At 42.7% G+C, this 22,354-nt stretch overlaps 1 protein-coding gene across 1 annotated transcript in view; it reads left to right on the forward strand.

The window, feature by feature from the left end:
• The first annotated feature begins 719 nt into the window (after positions 1–719).
• LOC111265019 (uncharacterized) overlaps positions 720–22,354 on the forward strand; it is a 43,768-nt gene continuing 22,133 nt past the window's right edge. The window contains exon 1 of the mRNA XM_022841350.2: positions 720–1,064. Coding sequence (XP_022697085.1) covers positions 1,055–1,064 — 10 coding nt within the window. The 5' untranslated portion in view covers positions 720–1,054. The remainder of the gene's footprint in view (positions 1,065–22,354) is intronic.

A 22,354-nucleotide genomic window follows, 5' to 3' on the forward strand; every position in this document is an offset into this window, starting at 1 on the left:
TTATTGAATCGTTTTTAATTTCGTTGCCCTGTTCTTTTTGCTCTCGTATTTTCCCCTGCTAGAAACCCCCGTGGCCGTTGAGGGGTTCCCTTGTGCTCAAGCAATCAGTAGGAATCTCTATGGACAGTCAATTAGCGTGTAAGCGTGAATCACTCAACCCTTGTTGTGAGAATAGAAACTATGCCAACAGCTGAGAACCTTTCAGGGACCGACGCTACTGTGACCATTACTGCGGGCTTGGCAGATAGGACGCGGTGCGACAGCGTTTATGGTTTTGTTGGATTTTCATTTCGCTTAGCGTTGCCTTGTGTCTACTTTCCTTGCACGCGTAGGACACACGCATAGATGCACACAGAAAGTGAAAGTGTTTCGCGGGTCACGTGTCGACGACAGCATGCGACGTTTGTTTTCAGCTTCGGGCCTTCGGCGGCTTACCGCCCTGATCTCTCTCGCCAGGAGCCCGCAGACCTGAAGCTGCTGTTGCCGCAACTGATGATGCTGCCATCGCTGGGACACAAACACTAGCACCGCTGGCTAGAACAGTGGAACTTGCCACAGCACCCCGTCTGTCGATTCGTTTTTTCGTGTATCTGCCTCAATGTCTGATAGCGTGTCTTGCTCATGCGCATGCGCTGTGAGTCTCCCCCTCACAGCCGACCACTGGTAGTGGCTAGAGCCCCGTACAAAACTAGCTGTCCCCAATAGCGCATGTCAAAACTGACGCGGACATCATCCGTATCTCTTTAAATCGTGTTTTGTTCTGTCTCAACAATTGATTTGGTTACCACTAGATGGCAATACAGTAAACAACGGCAAAAAAGCAACAAGCGAGAATTTTCGGCGCGTTTTGCTAATTTATGATACAAAAAAGTTACTTGTGAATACGAAGAACGAGAACGACAGAAAAGGACGAAACTGTAGGACACACTAAGGAGTATACTACTAACTTATTGTATTTATCGTGCGTGAATGTGTTGGTTCGTACCGTAACACTCAGCAACAGCGGGGCGGAAGCTGAAAAACTAAACCACAGGGAACGCCGCTTCACGTCAAAATGTTTAAAGGTATGCCCGATAAAAGTTGTACGCTGTTTTGAGTGAAAGCACGCGCCCAAGATACGTAAACAATGAAGGATGTATGATATCGATGTGAGTGTGAAAGATCAAGTGTAACAAAGCTAACGTGCCCGACGCACCCAGGATTACGTGCAGCGACACCGACTATCACCTTCTTACACGCTCTGCCCACGATCATGATCGTTCGATCGTTGATCTTTCGGTGAAACTGGATGGCCTCCGTCGGAGCGCTGGAGTTAGGTAGACTCTTGGTTAGGCGGAGGCGGTAATAACCAATGGGGGGTAATATTCGGGATTAACATAAACGTAAATTCAGTACGGAGTGTAGATTTTTGCAGATACAGGGAAGGCGCTCGGGAGCAAGTTTTACTTAGAGCCTTGTTTAGGTTCCAGGGTATGACTTGATCCTCCTTTAGACTTTTTCAATGTGAAAAAGATTACAAGAAATTGAGTGTCAGATCGTTCGCACACGCCCTCTTTGCGCACCGTTCAACATTAGATGATCTAAGCAGATGTAGTGGTTTCTGGATTTTTGTGAAGGATTAGCTAAAATCTTCTGCTTATCCTTATCGGTAACTTATTACCAATATCAACGAATATATTTCAAATCGGTTCTCTTTTGTTGCTTGAACGTTTGCTTTATGAAGCTAAGCTTAATAACTGTAATCGTCGCGATACCTCAGACCCAATATGACTAAAGAAAATAAGCGCGCTAGCGGATACTAAGCGATAGCATTAGCGAGAAGACTGATACAAATATTGATTGGATTGGACACAGGCGGCTTCATCGCAAGCTATTTCTGTACAAAGCCGGATACGTTACTAATCGGCTGGAGTGACTATTTGAACTCCACGAAATGTTAATAGATTTTCTATTAGTGTTCTGCGTGGATAACATTGTCACTTCTGGGTTTTATTAAGGAATCACCTCATACGAACCGAAACGAACAAGGCTGAGTGGTGGGTAATGTTTATTTGAAGCTGATTCTTGAATGAATCAGCCCTGTTTCGTAGCAAGTACAAGAAATGGTTTGCTCCAAAAGCGACGGGCTCATTTAATGATACGAGCACTAGTTAATCACGGATCTGCTGGGCAATCTCTCGTTTTAGGTACAATCGATTTCTTTCTTTTTTTTACTTATCAAGTCACACACCTGTTAAAAACTAATTAAGCTATAGTCAACAAGCGCTGTTTGTAATACTTGGAGGATTTTCTACACAGCTTCCAAAGCGATATGTTTTAATTGACTAGTTTATATTGAATGCGTCTAATTCCATCCAAAAGAGAAAAGACTGAATTGTGATATAATTATCATTGGACATATTTGTACAAAGTAAATGGAGATACTATTCATATAAAGCGATACCCCAAAAAATAAGTATAAAATATAACCGCGTTTTTATCACTGAATTCTAAGCAAGTCGCGCTAACGCAGACCAGTCGCGTGTTTGGAAGACTAATGATGCCGGCGGTATCCAGGCTGCCTTTATATATCTTTTATGACAGAACTGGTATAAAAGGAAGTATCACAGAAATTACGCAACGTCTGATATCGAAATTATTTCAACATCACGCGTTACGCAATCGCTTAAACATATCCAAATCGCCGGCCTTAGCTGACCTAAACTGAGACGTATAAAGGGTCAGCGGTAATTTTTGTGGAACCCCTTTCATCACGCTATGCACTGAGTCTGTGACGTATTCGCTAATGTCCAAAATCGCAGCTTGAGCACACCTGGAGCTCTTCGCATATCAGTAATCGTTTTAGATCAGATCAGGATCGTTTTATCGGCTATTTGTACACAATTTCCTTATACAAGTCAGTTATAAAGCTGAACGATTAAGGGATACAATGTTAGTCGAATAACGGGTTACAATGTGAAAGTGTTAAACAATTACAGAAAAATAGAACCTCGTTCAAGTTACGGCGCTATTGTACATATGTATGTATACTGTATGTATGCATGTACAGAGATTATTAAATTTTCTATAATATCCAGTGATTAAATACGAACCAAATAACCACTAAGTGTTTAGATTATTGGTGATCTATTTCCTTACATACTTCCTTATTTGAAATTCTACTGACATTGTAAGTATAATGATCGTGCAAAAATCTGTTCCATCTATAAGGAATATGAGCCACGAGGCTGAATGAATCGTGTTCCATTCCAGCGTAAAAACGTGATCTGCCTCTGGAAGTCCAAACGCCAGTTAATGATGACGCACCCGCCGTGTTTCTTATACACCCTTTTCAAAGAAGCGGCCATATCATGTTTATCTATCGCATTCTAATCGACTTGTGCGGCAAACGTATCGGAAAAACTGAAATGTCACATCTATCAAACGGTGGAGGCTTGGCCTGCTGACAATTGCATAGGCCCGAGTCTCGGATCAGCTGGCCAGTCAAACAGTTATCATCGTACAGCTATATTATGAGCCGACTCAATACACACGGTGAAAAAAGGCCACGCTTTGGGGTGCTACGGTCCATGTAAGGCAAATCATGACGAAAGGTGTTTTTATTTAACGAGAACGATTCTCGACTGAGCGAAGGTACGCGTAAACGGATCCTCCTCCATCGCACACGTGCAGCATATTTGTAAACAATAGCAACACCTAGAATTCATAAATAGGAACGTTTTGTGCACGGATAACTCTTGAGAAGTGAAGCAAACTGCCCGGTTGTCAATCTTCAGTGAGCTAGACGCTGTTTTTTAATTTTTTATTAATAGTGCTTCTGCACCACCAACTTAGAATATGGCCATACGCGTACTGCCGAAATTAGGTTTCGAGGTTCTCGTCGATCAGGTTGTTTTATGTTTTTTGACATAATATAACAATCTATCTACTAGTCGAGCTTTCGATTTATTTGCTGATCGAACAGGTTCAAAATAAACAGAAGCATAATACACCGTGCAATAGCTGTCTTCGCTAGAAGCCGGTGGACGGTCCCGGACATCGAAACTAAGCCAGACAACCTTTAATCTTTCCCAGGAACTCGTTCAATAAGGCTGTTAATACTATTACTGCTTATTCTTATTGTTTTTATCTTTCCCGCTGTTGACACATCTTCACTTGTTATGATTTATATAGCTGTGTAGCGCGACGTTGTCACCGACCATACACTTATTGAAATAATACTACCACTGGCTTCTCTCCGACCGAGCAACTGCCTATCAGTTAGCCATTGTCACCGAAAAAAACTGGCATCTCCCAGTTGTCCTCTCGTAGCTCAACCTTGATCGATTTTCGTATTTATTTATTATGTATTCCATCGGATACAGGACATATAGAGTATGTATTGGATTCCTTTGCGCAATACTCACGTTGAAAAGGCCTGGTACAATTTTCTGCCTTGTTTATAGGCGCGTGCGAAGGGCGACGTACCAAATAGGGCGAAAGTTAACTGAAAACATTTCTTTGACGCCAGTTATTTACCTCGTCCTGTTTCAATAACTTGAAAACGAAGCATTTGAAAGGGTTAAGTGACTCTTGCCTAGCCTAGATAATTCGACAACTTGTTGAGATTTCAAAGGGTTTCGAACACTTTTAACTTAATATTGAAGCAATTACTTCTTATATGTTAAAGTAATGTCACCAAACAAAATACGAGCGATTTTAATCAATGCCATTTTTCCAATAACGCCATTATCTCATCAATGAAACCTCTGTAAATTCGGGGCGAAAAATTGCTACAAATGGTCTGTGCGATTGAAACTCTATTAAAATAGAGTCCTGCAGAGACGGAAACAAATGATCATTTAACAATCTAAAATTCGAATATATAAATATTTTCAGTTTTTGCCGGGTGACTAAAGATGTGTACGTCCTGGATTTGTCATGGCAGAAGACGACCCCTTCCGTCTACTAGCTTCAGTCTCTTCCTTTCCAGTTCGTAACTAACAGCGAAGGTCCCAATCAAACGTTTTGTCAGGCAGTGACAACTCATAATGCACGATTCCTCTCCGATTCCATCAAAAACATAGCATCATACCTTTCGGCGTCAGTATGGGTTTTGTCATAGATTGTAGAACACTTTCCCTGTCTTTTCATTTGCACGCTACTGTTATATGTGACCCAGGGTTGGGCATTATCTATGATCAAATACTTTGTGGATGGGAAATGTAACAGAGTAAATTCTTACGACGCATCAACTCGTGTCGCACTCAAATATTAGGCCCTTTTTTTTTTTGTAGCAAGCTTTTTTTTTTTAATCAATTTAATACTATTTACTGGAGGATGTTTATTTCCCTGGCTCAATAATGGCTATCAACGTGTCGGTCTCGTGCAAGTTTCTCAATAATTTGATCAGTTTTTTTTCCCCCGAAATGTATTAGTCACTGCGGTAAGGATCTCTCATAGCGATATTTCCAGAACCAAGGTGACAAAACAATCCTTAAGCCGTTATTTCCGATAACGCATCAGACCTTGTATTGGCCTAGGTGGCATTTGTGCCTTTCTAGTAGTAAAATCGTAACGTCGAACAAATTTTAGCAAATACGCTTTATATTATGTCTGACTAAAGATTTTGACAGATCTTTTTTCGTCAAACCTCCGCTTTCAAATAACGCAAACGCTATTTACGATACCTGAAATACGTGATTTTAAAATCATCTAATTAAGAAAACAGTAGTACTTTCTCGACAGCCTAATACAGTCTTTATAGATGAATCGACGGTTTCCTTTATTTTTTTCGATAGAAATAATCTGGCGCTCGATACGTCCACTTATCTGCCTATATCGTCCCTTTTTCGTTGCTCTTGCTGCCATGTAGGTAGAAAAAAGTGAGCTCTATAGAAAAGGAATGGTATTCTACATTGGTCTACACGTTTAGCGTAATAGCGCTGTAATAGCGCAGGTGAGTTCACGTTTTCGTACGTTTGCCGGCTACGTGCAAATGAATCCAGCATATGAACGGTCGTCGTTCGATTTCAGTGCTGTAGGACTGATGCTTAAGTAGGTGTCGAAATATATATGGGATGCTTGCGGCTTGATCCTGCGAGGGAGAATACCGCCTGCCGGTTGCCTCGTGCCAGCGTTAGCTTGTGTTGTTATAATAAGTACCATTATAGAAATGGTGCTAATCCCGGCGTGCTTGTTAACATAGTGAGCTATATGGACGAAAGCCCCACGAAAAGTTGCCTGTTCGACCTATTTCAGTCGTTCCACAGTCCAACTTCACCCTGTTTTCCTTTGAGTACCGATAGTAGCGGCTCCACCGACGATACCTCTTGGTCGGCGGCGACGATCAAGAGCCAGAAATGACAACACACCCTTTGCCGTCTGTTACGGCTCCCGTACCGCCATCGTCCAGTCGTATAGAGCCGTACCGTAGTGGCACACAAAGCTGAACACGTCCGATACAAAAACTATATGAAGACCATAACCAGCCGAATCACGCATTTGCCAGCAATCGTTAACGGAACCAGGCCCAATTGCTTACGGACAACAGTAACAGCAGTGAAAGCAGCACTAGAATTAACAGCATTAAAGAAGCAACAATCACTCTAAGCCGTAACTAGGAGCATCGACGAACGAGTGAAAGTCGGTATACTTTGATTTTTAGCCTATTTGTAGTGTGGTTTCATCCACAGAGTCAACAAGCGAAGGGAATGCAAAAATTTCCGTAATTTTTCTCACCTTCGCTATCTTCTATGCGAATTCTGCGGATGAAGGAAAGGGATAAACCTGACCGCAACAATACCGTTATAGTCTGACGGCAGGAGCGCCAGCTTCGTTACGGCAATTGTCGGTATATAACAGCATCAAAGTTTGCTACAGAACGCTCTGACAGGCAGGGGATCTTTTACGTTTGTTTTTGTTTTTCTATTTTTTTTGTGCCTCCCTTTCTTTATCATTTGCCATAGAATTGGGCCTATACAATAAGTATGTTCATCTGCCTCGGTTTTTAACCAGTTGCATCTTACCATGACTATAAGTACTATAGCATTAGGTGAGATTATGAATATTTTATGGGAGTCACAAACGAATCTGACAAAAAGCATTGAAATTCATAGAACAACGTGCTGAATAGGATATTAATTCACCAAAAACAGATTATACTGTGTGTTTGTGTTTGGCTATATGGGGCTCTATAGGGTCTTTGGTGGACCCTATTGGATGGTAAATCGTCCGCTACTGAATTGAGAAGGTATCTCTATAGTATAAAAAGATCAGTTGTAGTGGTTTCTCATAAACATTTGATGTTGGACGAATGAATGAGCCGTCCGATGGTACGTTACGCTTTGAAATTACTCTAGCGTCTGTTAATATTTTTGTAGAATTCTGCTAACATATAACAACACATTTGATTAAATAAATGCGAAGAAATTTTACACAAGTCCAAATCCAGCAAGGACACGCCAAACAAAACGGCCTTTCTGAGATAATATAAAGTCAATGCTTTAACGAAACTCTGCCGTCTACAGGTTAAGGTACACACGCAGACCTAGCTGTATCGTGCTTGTTTTTTTTTTTCTGTAGATAAAACTCTTTGTGTTTCTCAATATGTGAGAGGAACGTGAATAATCTTCGTTCACTAACCGACTTTTATTAGTTAACATTAAGCGAATATTGTTGGAGGTTTTAAGTTTGATTTCGGATGTGTCACTAAAGACTCTATTAAGAAAGGAAAAATAGATAGGAAAAATAGATACAGTAGGATACGCGCAGAATGTATATTCCATAAGAAAATTAAACGTTTAACCCTCAACTTGGCATTGCGTTCGTTATTTTAGGCCTCATGGCCCTACGCAATAAAATGAATGCATGGAAGCCAAGCACCGAGTAGTCGGCTCGTTTCTGAACAAGGCCTAAAAGCTTTACAACAATAGACAAACTTGAAGGCGTCGTTAGAAGGGGTCCTCGTTAACTCCCATATAAGCCACACACTGCCAAGCTGTGGTATCGTTAAGGCAGGTTTCGCAGTCAGACAATTTTCCCTGTTTTTGGACAAATGATGCCTCTTCCCTAAAAAGTCAAAATATTATATCACACTAAATAGAATAAGAACATGATTTGAATAAAACAGGATGCATGGTACATGGTTGCGTATGTTTCAGTAGTTCGTGATTTTGAACATCGTTTACCGCTAAAAGCAGTAGAGCAGTACTCTTAGTTACCCTAAACATTTTTACGACCAGTGTATTACTATTTGCGTGTCGCTTGTAAGGAATCTGCACAGCACGCTGCCTTTCTTACAAAAATCATATGGAACCAATCATTCTCGAAGCGGAACGTTGATCCTAGTCCCAGTGAAAAGGCCTAGGGAGAATTCTTGACGGTCCGATTTGTCCCATCTGAAGCTCCCAGAACCACATAGATTCATTTGCTGATACTCTGTTGCAGAAATAAACGTGTGCGGAACATATCCCACTGCGTCTGCCATCGAACCCATGGTACACATACCCTACAATATGTAATTTTTTTTTGTTAGCGGCAGCTCTGAAGTGCGATTACAAGTGAGCAAAGGTATGCATTGCCTTGTGGCGATTTAACTGACTACGTTATATTTAGAAACAAATTAGACCTTTCATCCACTCCGACGACATTTTGTCTACAGTGTAAAAAAGACGATCAATATGTCTTAAATCAGTAAACACTTTCCGAGTCATTGTGTTGTTTTCATGTACATAATACGATGTGATCTGATGTATGTCCCATCGAAGCTTCGAAATCTATGGTCAGACACCGCTGTATTATATATTCACAGCTATTGTGTTGGTTGGGGATGGGGAGGACGGACGGAGCTGGGAACCGCAGTACAAAAGCCTGACGTGAAGACGCAGGATTCCACAACGAGAGATGATGCAGCTTAACGTCATTGCTAGAGCTCACCGTCGAGTACTTCCCTATTGCGTCTCTAGAGATATAGCGGCTCCCATGCGAGCAACGACCGTCTTACGACGCTTTTCGTTTTTGCTGGACGATATTTCCGTGAATAAAAAAAAAGAACTGCCCCTTATTCACTTTTATTGTCTGATGCTGATCTCCCACGTGACTGACTGACTGTCTATCACATCAACTGTCGCTGCTTCGGCCTTTGCTGCTTACCGCAATGTTGCCTCCTTCCTGTCGCTTCGTTGAAGTCTATTCAGGGCGAAACACTGAGGTGCTTGTTCAATGCCGTCTTTAACAAAGATTTCCAATCAGAGCTATAAGTCCGCTTGAAGACGAAACGTGAGAAAACGATTTCAACGTTGGCTTTATCCGTATTATTATGGTTGAGATTTAGTCGCTTCGCATTGTATTCAGCCAAACTGTACACTCCCTTCCTTCCCCTCCGGTTTGTTTCGCCTCATAAGGCAAAAGAATTGCCGGTAGCTGGACCATAGCTGGAAAAATTATCGTTGATCTACATATCGATAAGGTTATCGTATCGCTGAGATTATTGCACAAGGCAATAACCTCAGCGCTTAAACAGAATGTAGCTGGGCTAACTGATGCTATGCAGACGTTACATATTCTGTTGAGGAATGACCGCAAGGCAGTAGGTTTCGAGTGCGACGCTCGTACAGACACTGACCTACATGCGTGAAAAGGTGACGGTAAAATTGTTGAAAGTCAAGGACGGTTGAGCTACTGGCACCGATGACAACACGAAATTAGGGTACGTAGTTATGCAGGCGACTAGGACAACATGTGCCCTTAATCACTATGAAACGTTTTCTACGTGTTCTCATTCATCATCTCAACTGGAGTGTTGCCCTACGGCAACCGGCACGTGAATGTTTTAGTAGAAATATTTATCCCTTCGCTGTCGATAAAAGCGGTATCAATTACCCGTGCACAGGAACTTTTTGAAGGCTCTTTACCTTGAAGCTAGGAAAAAAACCAAGACGGCTTCTAGATCTAGAAAAATAACATGGCGAAGTACATGTTATTTCATTGGATGCCAAAAAACAAATCAGAGTCACAATTCATTTCTATCAGGAAAATAAAACTATATTTATCGATATTTGTCAGCTAAATATGAGCATAATTAAATATACTGTCACTGGCCTGATCATCTCGATGATTTTCAGAGCAGCGTAAGTTAATCACTTATTTTATTCATCAATATTAATAAGACTACATAATCCCTTGAGAGGCAGAGATTGTTCTATCCTAAACTCAATTGAAATGGTTGAGTAGCGTATACATCGAGTTAATGTCGTCTGCAACAGATCGTTGTTTCCAACGAACCACTTATTCATCCTCGATTTGCACTTGGTTAACATTTGCAAATAGACATTCGACCTTTGACGGTATCCATCGATCAACGTTTCATTCTTAAGGACAACTAATCACAAAGTTCCTGGCACTCGGAGAACCTGCCCGACAACCAGACAAATAGGCGCCTCCCTCATCAGCCGTCATCTCAAAGGTAGCAACGGAGCGGTGGCGTCCTTTAAGCGTACCAACAGACGCCCAATCCGACCAACAAACAACAGGTAACTATTCGTCGTAACTTCAGTGTAGCCAATGCTGTAACCAAACAACCAGTTCATCAACCATAGGAAGTTCCCCATAGGCTCTATTCGATCTGTGCCAGAACCTTTACAACTGCCCTATTAGCAGCAGCGCCTATAGCATCGACAAAATTGACAGCTTAAAACCCTTTTCTAATCATCATTATCAGTTACTAGGTCATTCTTTAGAAATTTTTATCTCTCTGCATACTCTGTATCCCTGTGCGTGGTCTATAAGTATCCTTCTATAAAATCTTCTACCTCCACCTTCTGCTGTGGTACTGTGTGGGCGTTAGTGTGCCTTGTTCGGACGGATCGATAACGTTTTTATATTTTTGAATTGTAAATGCCTGTATGTACCTGACTTTTTGATTCGGCATCCTATGCTCGAGAGTTATTGCAACGCACCTTTAACACTGCCACCATTACGATAGCTGTGAGAATCACCAGCTGGCGCTGCAACTGTCACCAACGTCATAGTTATGAACGAATAGATAAATATCGGGGTGGGGGCAAAAATGGAGAAAATCCGGAGGCTTCGGCGGTGTCCAAAGCAGATCAGCTTCCCAAAGCGCCACACCATGTTATTTCCTTTCTCTATGAGCGCATTTATCCCAGTCGGCTCATTCGTCGTTAGTAGCTTCCTCACTCGTTCGTTCGTTCAACTACTTCGTCATCGTTTTCCCTTTGTCAGTCATCCCCCGTACCCCTCCTCAACCCTAACTCAGTCGTCATTTTTTTCCCTCTTCTCTGTAATTGCTGTTTTCTATTCTATATTATCATTATTATATTTTGATCTTTTGATGACGACGACAGCTAAGGCGGTGACGACAAAATCCGTTGATACTTTTTTACGATACACACTACCACTACTACTAGGGTTGCTCCGACGATGGTAACGAACGACGAAGATTTTCAGATTTTTGGAGGCTCTGCGTTGGCAGCGGTCGGATCAGGGGCAGCGGCTGTAGCGGTCACAGTGGCCGATCTTGAAGCTGATTGGTCCCTAACCGACCCCAAACGTACACACACAGACACAGACATAGACACACACACACACACACACACACACACACACACACATACAAACACACGCCCATTTCACGCCGATGTTGGCAATTTTTCTCTAAGGAGGAAGAGTTGGCTCCTCTGTAGAAAAGCGCTCGCCCCGCTACGCCGTAGTGCAGGAGCCACTGCGTTATGGAACCCTGGCTTAGCATTAGCTGAAAGGATCAACTGAAAGCTCAACGCCGACGTTTGTCGTTGCCCCAGCCTGGGCAAAAGCCCCCACCTAGTTATGTCATTATTGTAACCGGTGACATTTCGATATAATATTGATAGTTCATAAGGGAAAGGAAAGCGGCACAAAAAATATACTTCTTTATGGCAGTAGCAATAACAGTGTTGGTCGCTCATCGGCTCATCCACCCGTCCGCCCGCCTTAAGTAAATGATGACAATTTCACTTTCCGTTTGCTCGGTCGCCGTTGACGACGACGCCGCTCTTTTCTCCGTGTTCATTTGCTCGCAGTTAACCCTATATTGCAACTGTTGCAGTGATCGTTACCACCGTTCAATGGTGGAGATAGTTCATGAAGGTGCCCAGGACAGGCTGTGTGGCCCCAGTATCGTTGCTAAAGCTAGTTCTGCTGTTGGGTATTGACTGACGTTGGGGCCGCTAATGGTAATGCTGAATGCCAATTGAAGTAACAAATATTGGTCATCATGAATGAATAACTAAGCGCACAAATACACAGATACATACATATATATATATATATATATATAATGCTTTTGATGCATAGAAACTTAATGTTTTTCGGCTGGTTTTTGCAATTGTTTTTATTCCCTGTACCTTATAAGTTTCTTTTCTAAATATATAAATTTCTTACAGAAATTAGCGTTCCAGCGTACCGAGCGAATATATCTGTGCACTACGATTCTGTTCATCTGACGCATGATGATCATATGTGGGCTGCTGCGTCTTTTTGGCTGGTCTGTGGCCGCTGTTTTTGTTTATATCGTTAATGGTGGCCCTATTATATGAATAGTACTAGAAAAAAGTTATATATATGTGCATTTGTATTTCCAGCCACGTTACGGCAGTAGCGTACTATAACGTACGCTTTTATATGCCGAGCAATTTTCCCACAGCGTTGTGATGTCGCTGGATATTCTGGTTGGACGTTGGCTAAAAAAACGCTTCATACCAAATGATTTGCTCCTCATATATTGACAATACCACTTTCTAATTAATTAGCAGTAGTTGTTGCTTAAAAATGCATTCTTTTGTATACGTTTGCTCACCCGTGTCTTTCATGTTGCTACTATGTACAACGCTAAAATGTGTTAACAGAAGCAAGTTACCTGTAATCCCACTGCCTTTGGTAATCGTCATACCGACGAAGCTCCGACTTTGTTCGGACTTCGAAAACTTAAGCGTTTAGTTGAAACTTTCGTTGCTGTGAAGTCGTCAGAGCCATTACGCTTATTCAATCGAATAATAGCAGAGCCATTATGGGCAATTAATGTGAATCGTCGATCGATGATGTACTTCAATGACCAGAGAAAGAAGCAATCGAATCAATCATCAGTCATTGATCGTGCTCTCTTCAACTTCTTAATAACCAATCAACTACGAACGACCGTACGTTCTAACACGGCTTCTGTTACTGCTGTGAAAAGCTCCCGGGAACGTTCTGTTCGGTAGCTGCAATACTGCACGAATATTACACAAAAAGAATCACTAGTGGAAGTAAAATTTCGTTTAAACAATGATGAGCCAATCGGAAGTTAGAACGAAGGGAAGAAGAGACGGTTTCAACGGCGCTGTGCGATCTGTTCGTCAATATCTTATTCAACAGCTGCGGCTGGTTTGAAGGGACCTATTTAAAACTTCTGCAGACAGCAGAAGTTGAAGTCACAATCAGCGTGGTCTGCGGTTCTCTACGCCGTCTTGCGCTCCTGGCATTCGTGGCACAGGTTCTTCCGCTACCGAAATTTCGGTTTGTAACCGCGTCTATTGGTATCGGCGGCCATTATAGATTGTGCAACCGTGAAGTGTTCGAAGCTGCGTTGTTTTACTCTTTTTTGAACCTACCGCATCCTTCTGTTATTGCTATGCCATCCTCCGGCTTTTCACACAGAACATGAGCGTCCCGCATATGAACGCTTAGCGCTCAGCAACGCTGAACGTATAACTGATGCGACGGCAAAAGGCGCTTTGCAACTGGCAGCGTCACTGCATAGCGCTATGCTCGGTAGAAATGGCAACGAGTTCGGCGCCAATCGCTTGCCTGCGTGTCTGTTGTTTAAGAATTAAGATAGGATACCGTTGTATTGTCTTGCCCGCGCTGCGTCAACCCTCTTCCTTTCTTTCCAACACCGCCGCCATATGGTGCTCGGCAGCTGGCTTCTTTGCCCTCAAAAATACGTCGCGTAGCGTGACGTTGTCGCCGGCAGAGAGTTACCGCAAATAGCCACCGCCTGCGCTTTCTCGTTTGCGCTATAGTAGTGCCCAATCGGCAGTCCCACAACGGCAACAACAGTAACGTAATTGTGACGTTATTATGAAAGACTAAGTGACCGGTACTACAGCGGACGCTCCTACTACCACTACTGGTACCATTAACAAAAACACTTGTATTACGTATGCATGGGTCGGCTCCACGGAGCGCTACGAAACCTTCCTGCAACCGATGTGGTTCTTTCCGGTGGTTCTGTCCCACGTCGACGCTTGCGTGCCTCCATCCGGTGTGTCGTAGAGCATCGAACGGGGCGATACAGCGTTGCGTCGTATCACCAAGCGCGTACGAACTTGTGGTCGTTGTGACTTACCGTACGGTGCGAATTTGCAGGCGGGATCCAAACTGGGTAAAAGCCCAATATGACACGGACGAGGAAGCTTCAATAGGAAATTCGATTTGTTGTTAGGATTACTCGTTATTTAACAACTGCATATCTTTGACTGAGACACTTCTCAAAGGACGCTTTGGAAGGCTTCGGACAACGAACGCGTTCCCGCTATAGAGAAGCAAAGCGTCCACGTAGTAGAAAGGATTACCAGATTTGAAACGCTACTTATCAGATGGGGTATGCTCGTTTTGAGGAGAACAGTTATTCAGTACCGCGTGCGCATGAACAGCGATCTTGAGCGTTCGAAAACTTAAATCTATTGCGCATCTACAACTTCCACGTTTGTCCTCGTTTGCCAATGACAAATCAGGTCCAGCAACAAAATAAGGATAATTACAGTTTTAGAACTGGTAACATTTTAAAACAGAGGAGGATAATCATGCAAGGGTAGTGATTGTTGTGAGCTTCATTACCGAATATCATAAGTGAGGACAAGTTTAAAAGTTATTTCGCATTAAGAATTTCCTCTGCATTAACGTTTTCGCTGGGTGATTTGAATGTCATTGCGGCCGAACGAAAAACAACATATTAACCAAACCAAATAGACGTCTTTATTAGTGGGACATCAAACTGCTCTTAAACATGATAAGTAACTGAAATAATAAAGGAAAAAAAATCGCATGAATACCTTCCACTAGACATTCGTGTAAAAAAAAAGCGGGTCAGCTGTTTTTACTACCAGGTGCTAAATTTATAAGTCCTCTTAGCGATTCGACGAGGTCGCTTATCACTTCAAATGTCCCTATCAAAAAGTTACCTGTAAATTTTACGTACTTCAACGAGGCTAGCGTAGGTATTAATGGAATGCTCTCTGGAAGATGTATCTTGTTCAAGCGATCGTGTCAAAAAATTGAGTGTTATATATCTTTAAGACCGAGTTTCTTTTCTGCATGGCACATAAATACAGCTTACTCTCAAAGCGGTACAACGCTACTATTGTTTGAGTTCATGATCGTTACATCACCCTCGCTTTAGCGAGCTTTCTTTCCTCATTCGACTCCCACCTGACCGTCGGCACTCGAAGATGACGAAGTGTTTGGCAGTATTGTGGTTCATAAGTCCTTACTTAATTTCTCATCGTTGTCTTCGTTTACTTCACGTCTTCCATTTTGGCCTTTTTGTTTTATGCCGCAGTGGTACGTTTCTTCGACTTTTCTGTAGCCACAGTCTTATAGCATTCGTCGTTCAACTTCTGCATGCGCAGACTCCCGCTGGAGGCAGTGGAGCGTCACTCGCGTGTTGTGCCCGATGGTGCGCTCAGGACGTCGCCTCCTTCGGGCTAAACAGTTTGTCGGTATGATGCTAGCGGTAAATAGCCACGGGAACGATACACCTACCGACGTTCGCGGTATGAGTGACGATTTCCGCTCGCTCAGAAAATTCCCCTTGCAATATTTTGTATGTCGGTGGTCGGATGAGGTGTTCCCTACTAAACAGAAAAAGCCGCTGGGGGTGAAATCGCAGGCTACAATAATAGTAGCAATGGGGAAGCATTTTTTTATTGCCTAATAAATAAACAACCCAATCCGCCGCTGAATTTAGACTTTGGCGACAATTCTGACTCTTTCGCATTCCGCATCGTACTAAGATTTCAAGTAGAAGTGCGTAACAAAAGGTACTCCGTGCATACATCTTTATGACAGGTAACGTTCGCATGCTGGTTGCACCAACCCAGGCCTAACAGTATTTTCGAATTTGAAGGTGCAAAAAGCAGGTTTAATTAGGCTATCGCGAGGTGACGTACCTACGTATGATATGATGATACGCAAATGATTTAAGTAGGATCAAGAGCACAAGAAACAAATACATAGCGTCCATTAATAATGGCTTATGGCTCAGTTTACAATATTCACGTATATAGCAGAGTACGACGCGTAACTTGAGAAAAGTCGCTTGGTACGAATCAAAAGCAAACGTATATATCGTTTAGTTGGTGTTCGGTCATCGCTGGATCTTCGTAAGGAATAGACAAGTTTCAAGCGCACAGTCTTCTTTAAGCCGTATGTGCTTATTTAGACCTGCAAAACATAATAGTCGTATCAAAGCAACAACCCCCTAAGCACGTATTTTCCACGTGCAAGCGTTACGTGCGCACGATGATCGCATTAGCGAAAAAAAGTCCTTAAATGAAAACAACATTACGCAAATGTCGCTGTCATCATTTGACCAGGAACCATCATAAACATATAATAACCAAATATATTGTAAAAAATAACATTACGAAAAGTGTCACAGTCACGTTAAGATAGTCACTTCAATGAGTCATTTCATCACGAAATGTTCGTTTATGAAGTAAACAAATCCCCTTAAATACCAGGCCATCTTTGCATTAGAAAATTATATATATTATAATTATATATATATATATATCTCGCTTCCCCAAGTGGCAACGAGAATCACGGGTAAACTTTCAGTTGTACAGAGAAATTAAGTTACACTAATAGTATAATAAAACAATAATGAAAATAAAATAAATTTTTCACCAGTGGCCCCAGGACTAACCTAACAGTCTCTATCCAACGTGTTTTATTAGACCAAGCTATGCGATTTATGCGGTCCAAGGTTTCGACTCTTAATCAACATAGAACTCGCTGTGAATCTCTGAAAACATATTTCAATGATTTTAAATACGATCGATAACAAATTTATGACAAACCGACCCGCAACCGATCTCGCCAGTTAATTTTATCAATACTGTACAATTTAGCAATAATATGGTAGAACTAGCTCCATAGTTGTACCTTCGCTTTCATGTACCCAACTTGGCGACATAGATACTAAATAACAAAACCTATTTGACGCCTTAATTCAGTCGCATGAACATTTACTCGACCGTTGCTTTTCCTAATTGACCCTTTTGAAGGAGGAATCTTTGCCATGGGTCCCAAATTAGCCTCGGCAGGACTCTTTTTACGTATTCCTGTATCGAACTTTTTGCTTTGTTTGGACCACAATGATGACATCGAGACGAGGTAGGGTTTGTTCTGCTTTGAGCTGTTGCTGCTGCCACTGCTGCTGTGATCTCTGCCTGGCACTTCCACGTGCATCGACGTCTGTATGTATTGCGGTCGGCGTGCTTCAAGACAAACAAAAGTAGTGAGAAATAAGTCTGAATTATTAAAGACCAGCGTCTCGGCGGTAGGTTAGGTATTGACAAACGCTAGTCGCTTATTTTTGGTTTTTTTTATGCGATTTCGTGTAATTACCACTGCGCCCTTGTCGCCGGTGATTGGTCTTGTAGCAATAGTTTGATTCTATCTTGATGTATTAATAAGTTTAGGTTGTAGGTGGACAAACCTTTATCTATTGATGCATGCTATTAGCGACCAGCCAGATGATGCACCTGGCCTTGGTGCTATTGCGCTTACTGCCCATCAGAGTTTAAGCCTTCTACAAGCCTCTGGTTAGCGGCTGTCGCCGTGATAGTCTAGTAGGTAACATATTTGCCGTCTAATCTTAGGGATACTTTGTGATCCAAGATTGAATCAGCGCACTGACATGCTTTGCCTCGTGCTAGACGGTAACCGTCGGATGAAATGGCTAACGGCGACGCCGGACGTAACAGGCCAACATTGACAGTTGATCAACCACCAACAGTTTTCCGCAGGCATAGGTCCCTCGTTTTGAAAACCGTACGTCAACAATGCGTGGGTGGTGAAAGGCGAAGTAATCAGTCAGTGTCCCCTATTTGTAACCACCTCACGAACGTTACAAATGAAGTGAAGCTGTGTAGAGAAAAGATACACGAGCCCTTTCTGTACGAAATCTTCATTATATATAGCAGCTGCCGCACATGAATCATAAGACGGAAACCAGTAGATTAACTGGTCCCTTCCAAGTGGTATTGATTAGCATGCGGGACTTCTAATTTATAGTAATTAATAGTCTAATCTATTGGGTTCTATCGTATCATAGGTTGACATAATTACTCTATCTATATATTGCCAAGTTCGGTTTCGGCTTGGAATTTCCAGACCGGTAGAAACAGGTTTCGACTCGTACACAAAGCGTGAACTTGAACTTTTTAACACCTCGGTTCGAACCTATCCACTCATGAACTTTACAAAAAAAAGAAAAACTAATTTCTTTCGTCCTGACTCTCCTACTCAACTACCAAATGAAATTATCATTATCTATCTAGTTGCACAACGGCATTTTATCAGGTGTGATATTGACTAAGGGGTGATCCCTGCTGGGCGGTTTGCCCCATGTTCCTTGAGTTATTTTCTAACTCCTTTGTGAGATCGTACGCTCGAAACATTTGTTGGGCTGTCATTCTAAGTTCAATATTGCAAATTCAAGAAGCTTCCTCTAACTACTATGCCATATACCGAACATTACCAGCGTATAATAATCCATCCGGAACGTCGATGGACGAAATCGGCCGAGGAGGATAAATCGTGATCGACAGGTGACATTTCATTGCTTTAGCTTTGGCTAGACATCCTATTAAATATAAGCAGTTCTGGAATCTGCTACAGGCCACACAGCTCATACATACCGATCGTTTACCCTATCAGGAGCATCGACATGATAGGACAGCTAAGAGTACACTTTGTAATTACTTAGTTATTTCACTTAACAGATCTTCCTTAATTAACAAGAACCAGTTACTATACAACTTTTTCCAGCTAGAGTCAATAACACTTTTATATAGGATGTTATTTTCGTTTTAGGACTTCGTTTTTGTTTAAATGTTCTGTGTAGGTGGCAACGACCAGTGGCTGCCATCTCGCTAAAAGACAGAAATGAATACATTTTACCTAAAGATTTTTAGGATGGGCAAAGAGAATCGCATTCGTAGGAACGTTCTATAATAAGGAATGAACAGTCACGGAAGCTTTGTACGCAATTTAGACTCAGCCTGGCCTAAAAAAGCGTACGAAAAAAGTCCAGAAAATAGGTTCACTATATAACATGCTATATCTCGCGCCGCACATTCAGACCGCTCGATTGGAACGAAATGTCGATTGAAGCTGTCAGAAGAAGGCCGTAGGAGTACCTTTCGAACACCTTAACTTGGCGTTGTGCACTAAATGGTCATGTTCTGGGTGAAGTTACTAGCGGGTCTAGTAATTAGGCTTGTGCTATCGTTCGAGTAGATTAGTCATCGATGTAGGTTACTCAGTAATTGTCTCTAACTGGCAATATGACTGTAGAAAGACCTGCCTCGCGGCTCCCGGATAAAAAAAGCGTCCTTTTGTCGAGCGCCTGTTGTCGAAGAATGCTTTGGAATTACGTAAACACAAGATTTACGCAAGCAAATCAGCTACTATATAAACGCTGAGAGTCAATATTGAAGCACTGATCGAACCGATCGATCGTGGCATGTTTCACAGGATCTTTCAAAGTCTTGGAACTTAGCTCCAATGTCAACTATAAGTTTGAAAGGTCGCTTAGTAGAACTTACGTTGAGCGCTCAAGTTAGGAGGGGGCACCATGAAGCCCAAACTAGACCTAGCTCAATATATTCGCGATTCGCTTTGGTATACTCCAGGTTAACTCGTAGAGGATGGAAATCCGTTATACAGAATTCAGGCCTATAAAAAGATATCATAATAATCACTGCTACATGCAGCAACAATGAAGCGCCTACGTAACTATAGTTCCTAATGCAGTGATGATACTTGACGTACAAGGTTTTGTAACTAATTTTCGAACCCGTGTACGCTTCTTACCTCCCGTTCTCGCTTTTATCGTGTTATTACCGGCTTAGATGTGCCCTTACACTCCGGCTTTTTCATCCGACTATTAGAATAGCACAGTTTCCTACACAGCTTATCTACCTACATACAGTAGCATATTATTAGGTGTAGCGCACGTAACGACCTATACTCGCATTTGTCCTAGTATGCGTATGTCTGAGCATATGATATTCAAATGCTCCATTATCGCTAAAATTAAAATGTTTACGCTATTAGTATCGTCTTAACTAAGTCGACGCTCGTCCCGGTATCACTAGCAGAGTAGCAACGAGTATTATTAAGCTTGCTGGTCGCTGGTCGGTTAAAGGTCTTGTGCCCCCGGGCTTGTGGGTCATCCGTTATCCATCGTTTCGCCTTTGGAAAGCCACCAGTTCTTCATCAACAATAATAACAGCGTCATTATCAACGTTATTATTATCATCATCACATACCATTACCTCCGTTACTGCTAGCACTGATAGAGGTGATATATAGACTAGAACCCCATTAGAACTCCGACCGCAACCAGACAACTATGATAGCTACAGCTACAGCGGCCGCTATCCGTCCCGATGAAGGCTTGAATTACGCTGACTGCGTGACCCTAGGTGTGGCCCATTGTGTACGATTTGTTTCGGCGCAAGCGCTTGATCGCTTGGTGTCCATTGCGTGCGGCGTATAGTCTTCTGCCGCTCGTGCCCAGATAGCGTCGTACTTCGGTGTCAGACCCCGCACGCCAGCGAGGCAATAATACTACAATTCACCGTACGAGTACACCGCAGTAAATGCGTGTGGTTGTGGATTCGTAGCGGTGACGAGCTGCCATTGAGTTGTGTTTCATGCCCATGCCGTGAGCAACGAGCGCTCTATGTGTGTAAAGTAATTACGCCATTTTCAACTTGCTTTGCTTTTTTAATTGGCCGCCCTTTACGAGCGAAGAAGGCCCTTTCTTGTTTGGCAAAGCATTGTGCTGTTTAGCATTTGCTCGCTGCTTCTTCGCTAAGAACTTCCGAAAGGTGGTAATTTGTTATTACTTGGTCGTCCGCCGTTACCTCGATCGTTACAATCCCAGTGGGTAGCTCGTCAGCCTGGGTCGCTCAAATCGAGTAGGCTCACCAGCGCTTCAATAATCGGCCCGGTGGCGAACGATATACCAAACCAGTCTGACCGGCTCAGACGCTTCTAGCAGTAACAATAGCAACAGCAATAACAACTGCTCTAACAACGCTTGACGGTATATTAGTGCGCGGACAGAGTCTTCTGTATAGACTTGTGCTTCACCACCTTGGTACATTCATGCGATGCACAGTCGAGTAGAATCATTGCTAGTTACAACATAAATGTAAGTTTGTTAAAGCATAAAAAGTGGGCACGACTAAAGCCAAGTATCTGTAGAAATTATTTAGCCATGGTTTGTCGAGGATTAAGAACAGTTGATTGGATTAGCCATCCTTGAGCTGAGGGAATCCGCCCCCGTCTTTCAAATAGCAAAATCTTCGACTAGTTTACAGCTGCCGAGGCACCATCGTCTTTAACGGCACAGTAGAGGAATTTGTTCTTCTTTCGCCATTGCTTTATCGAGCCTAGCTTATTTGGCCAATTTTGCTGATTCACCTTGTCCTGACAAACACAAGTTGGTTCGTTGGCTCGACACGACGGGCATCAAAGACGTTGACGTGCCCATTGCTTACAGAAGCACAATCCTAAGATGTGCAAAGAGGTTCGTGCCTCGTTTTTAGTTTCAGCGGACCATCGGACTGCTCAGTGCAACGGCATGCCAATGCGACGATGCCAGATGGCAGAAAAAGCTGTTCCGCACAAAATTTCAGTCAGCGACCGTCCGCTAAGCGTTGAGTCTGGATGCGCAAGTTAGTCGTATATCATATCTGCCAATAATACTTTTCACCAAACACTTGTTTCTTCTGCTGCTGCTGCTGGCGCTGTTTTTACACTGATACGCGCGCTATGGTGATTAACGTCGGACGGGAAGGTGATCGGCAGGAGTCGCAGCTACGTAACGCGTCTATAGGGAGGCGCGATTTTGTCATGTTTCACACATGCTCGAATGCCACGGGTACTGCCGCTGCTGACGCTCGAGTCGTCAACATCTCTTCAATATGAACAAACGACCTCATTCGGAGAGCAGATTTTAGAAAATTACACGAGAAACGCCTCTAGGGACACGACTGACTAGTAGGTGTTTAGGTATCACAGCATTTGTGGACAA

This window comes from Varroa jacobsoni, unplaced genomic scaffold (genome assembly GCF_002532875.2).
Source record: "Varroa jacobsoni isolate VJ856 unplaced genomic scaffold, vjacob_1.0 scaffold_924, whole genome shotgun sequence".
NCBI classification, from domain to species: Eukaryota; Metazoa; Arthropoda; class Arachnida; order Mesostigmata; family Varroidae; genus Varroa; species Varroa jacobsoni.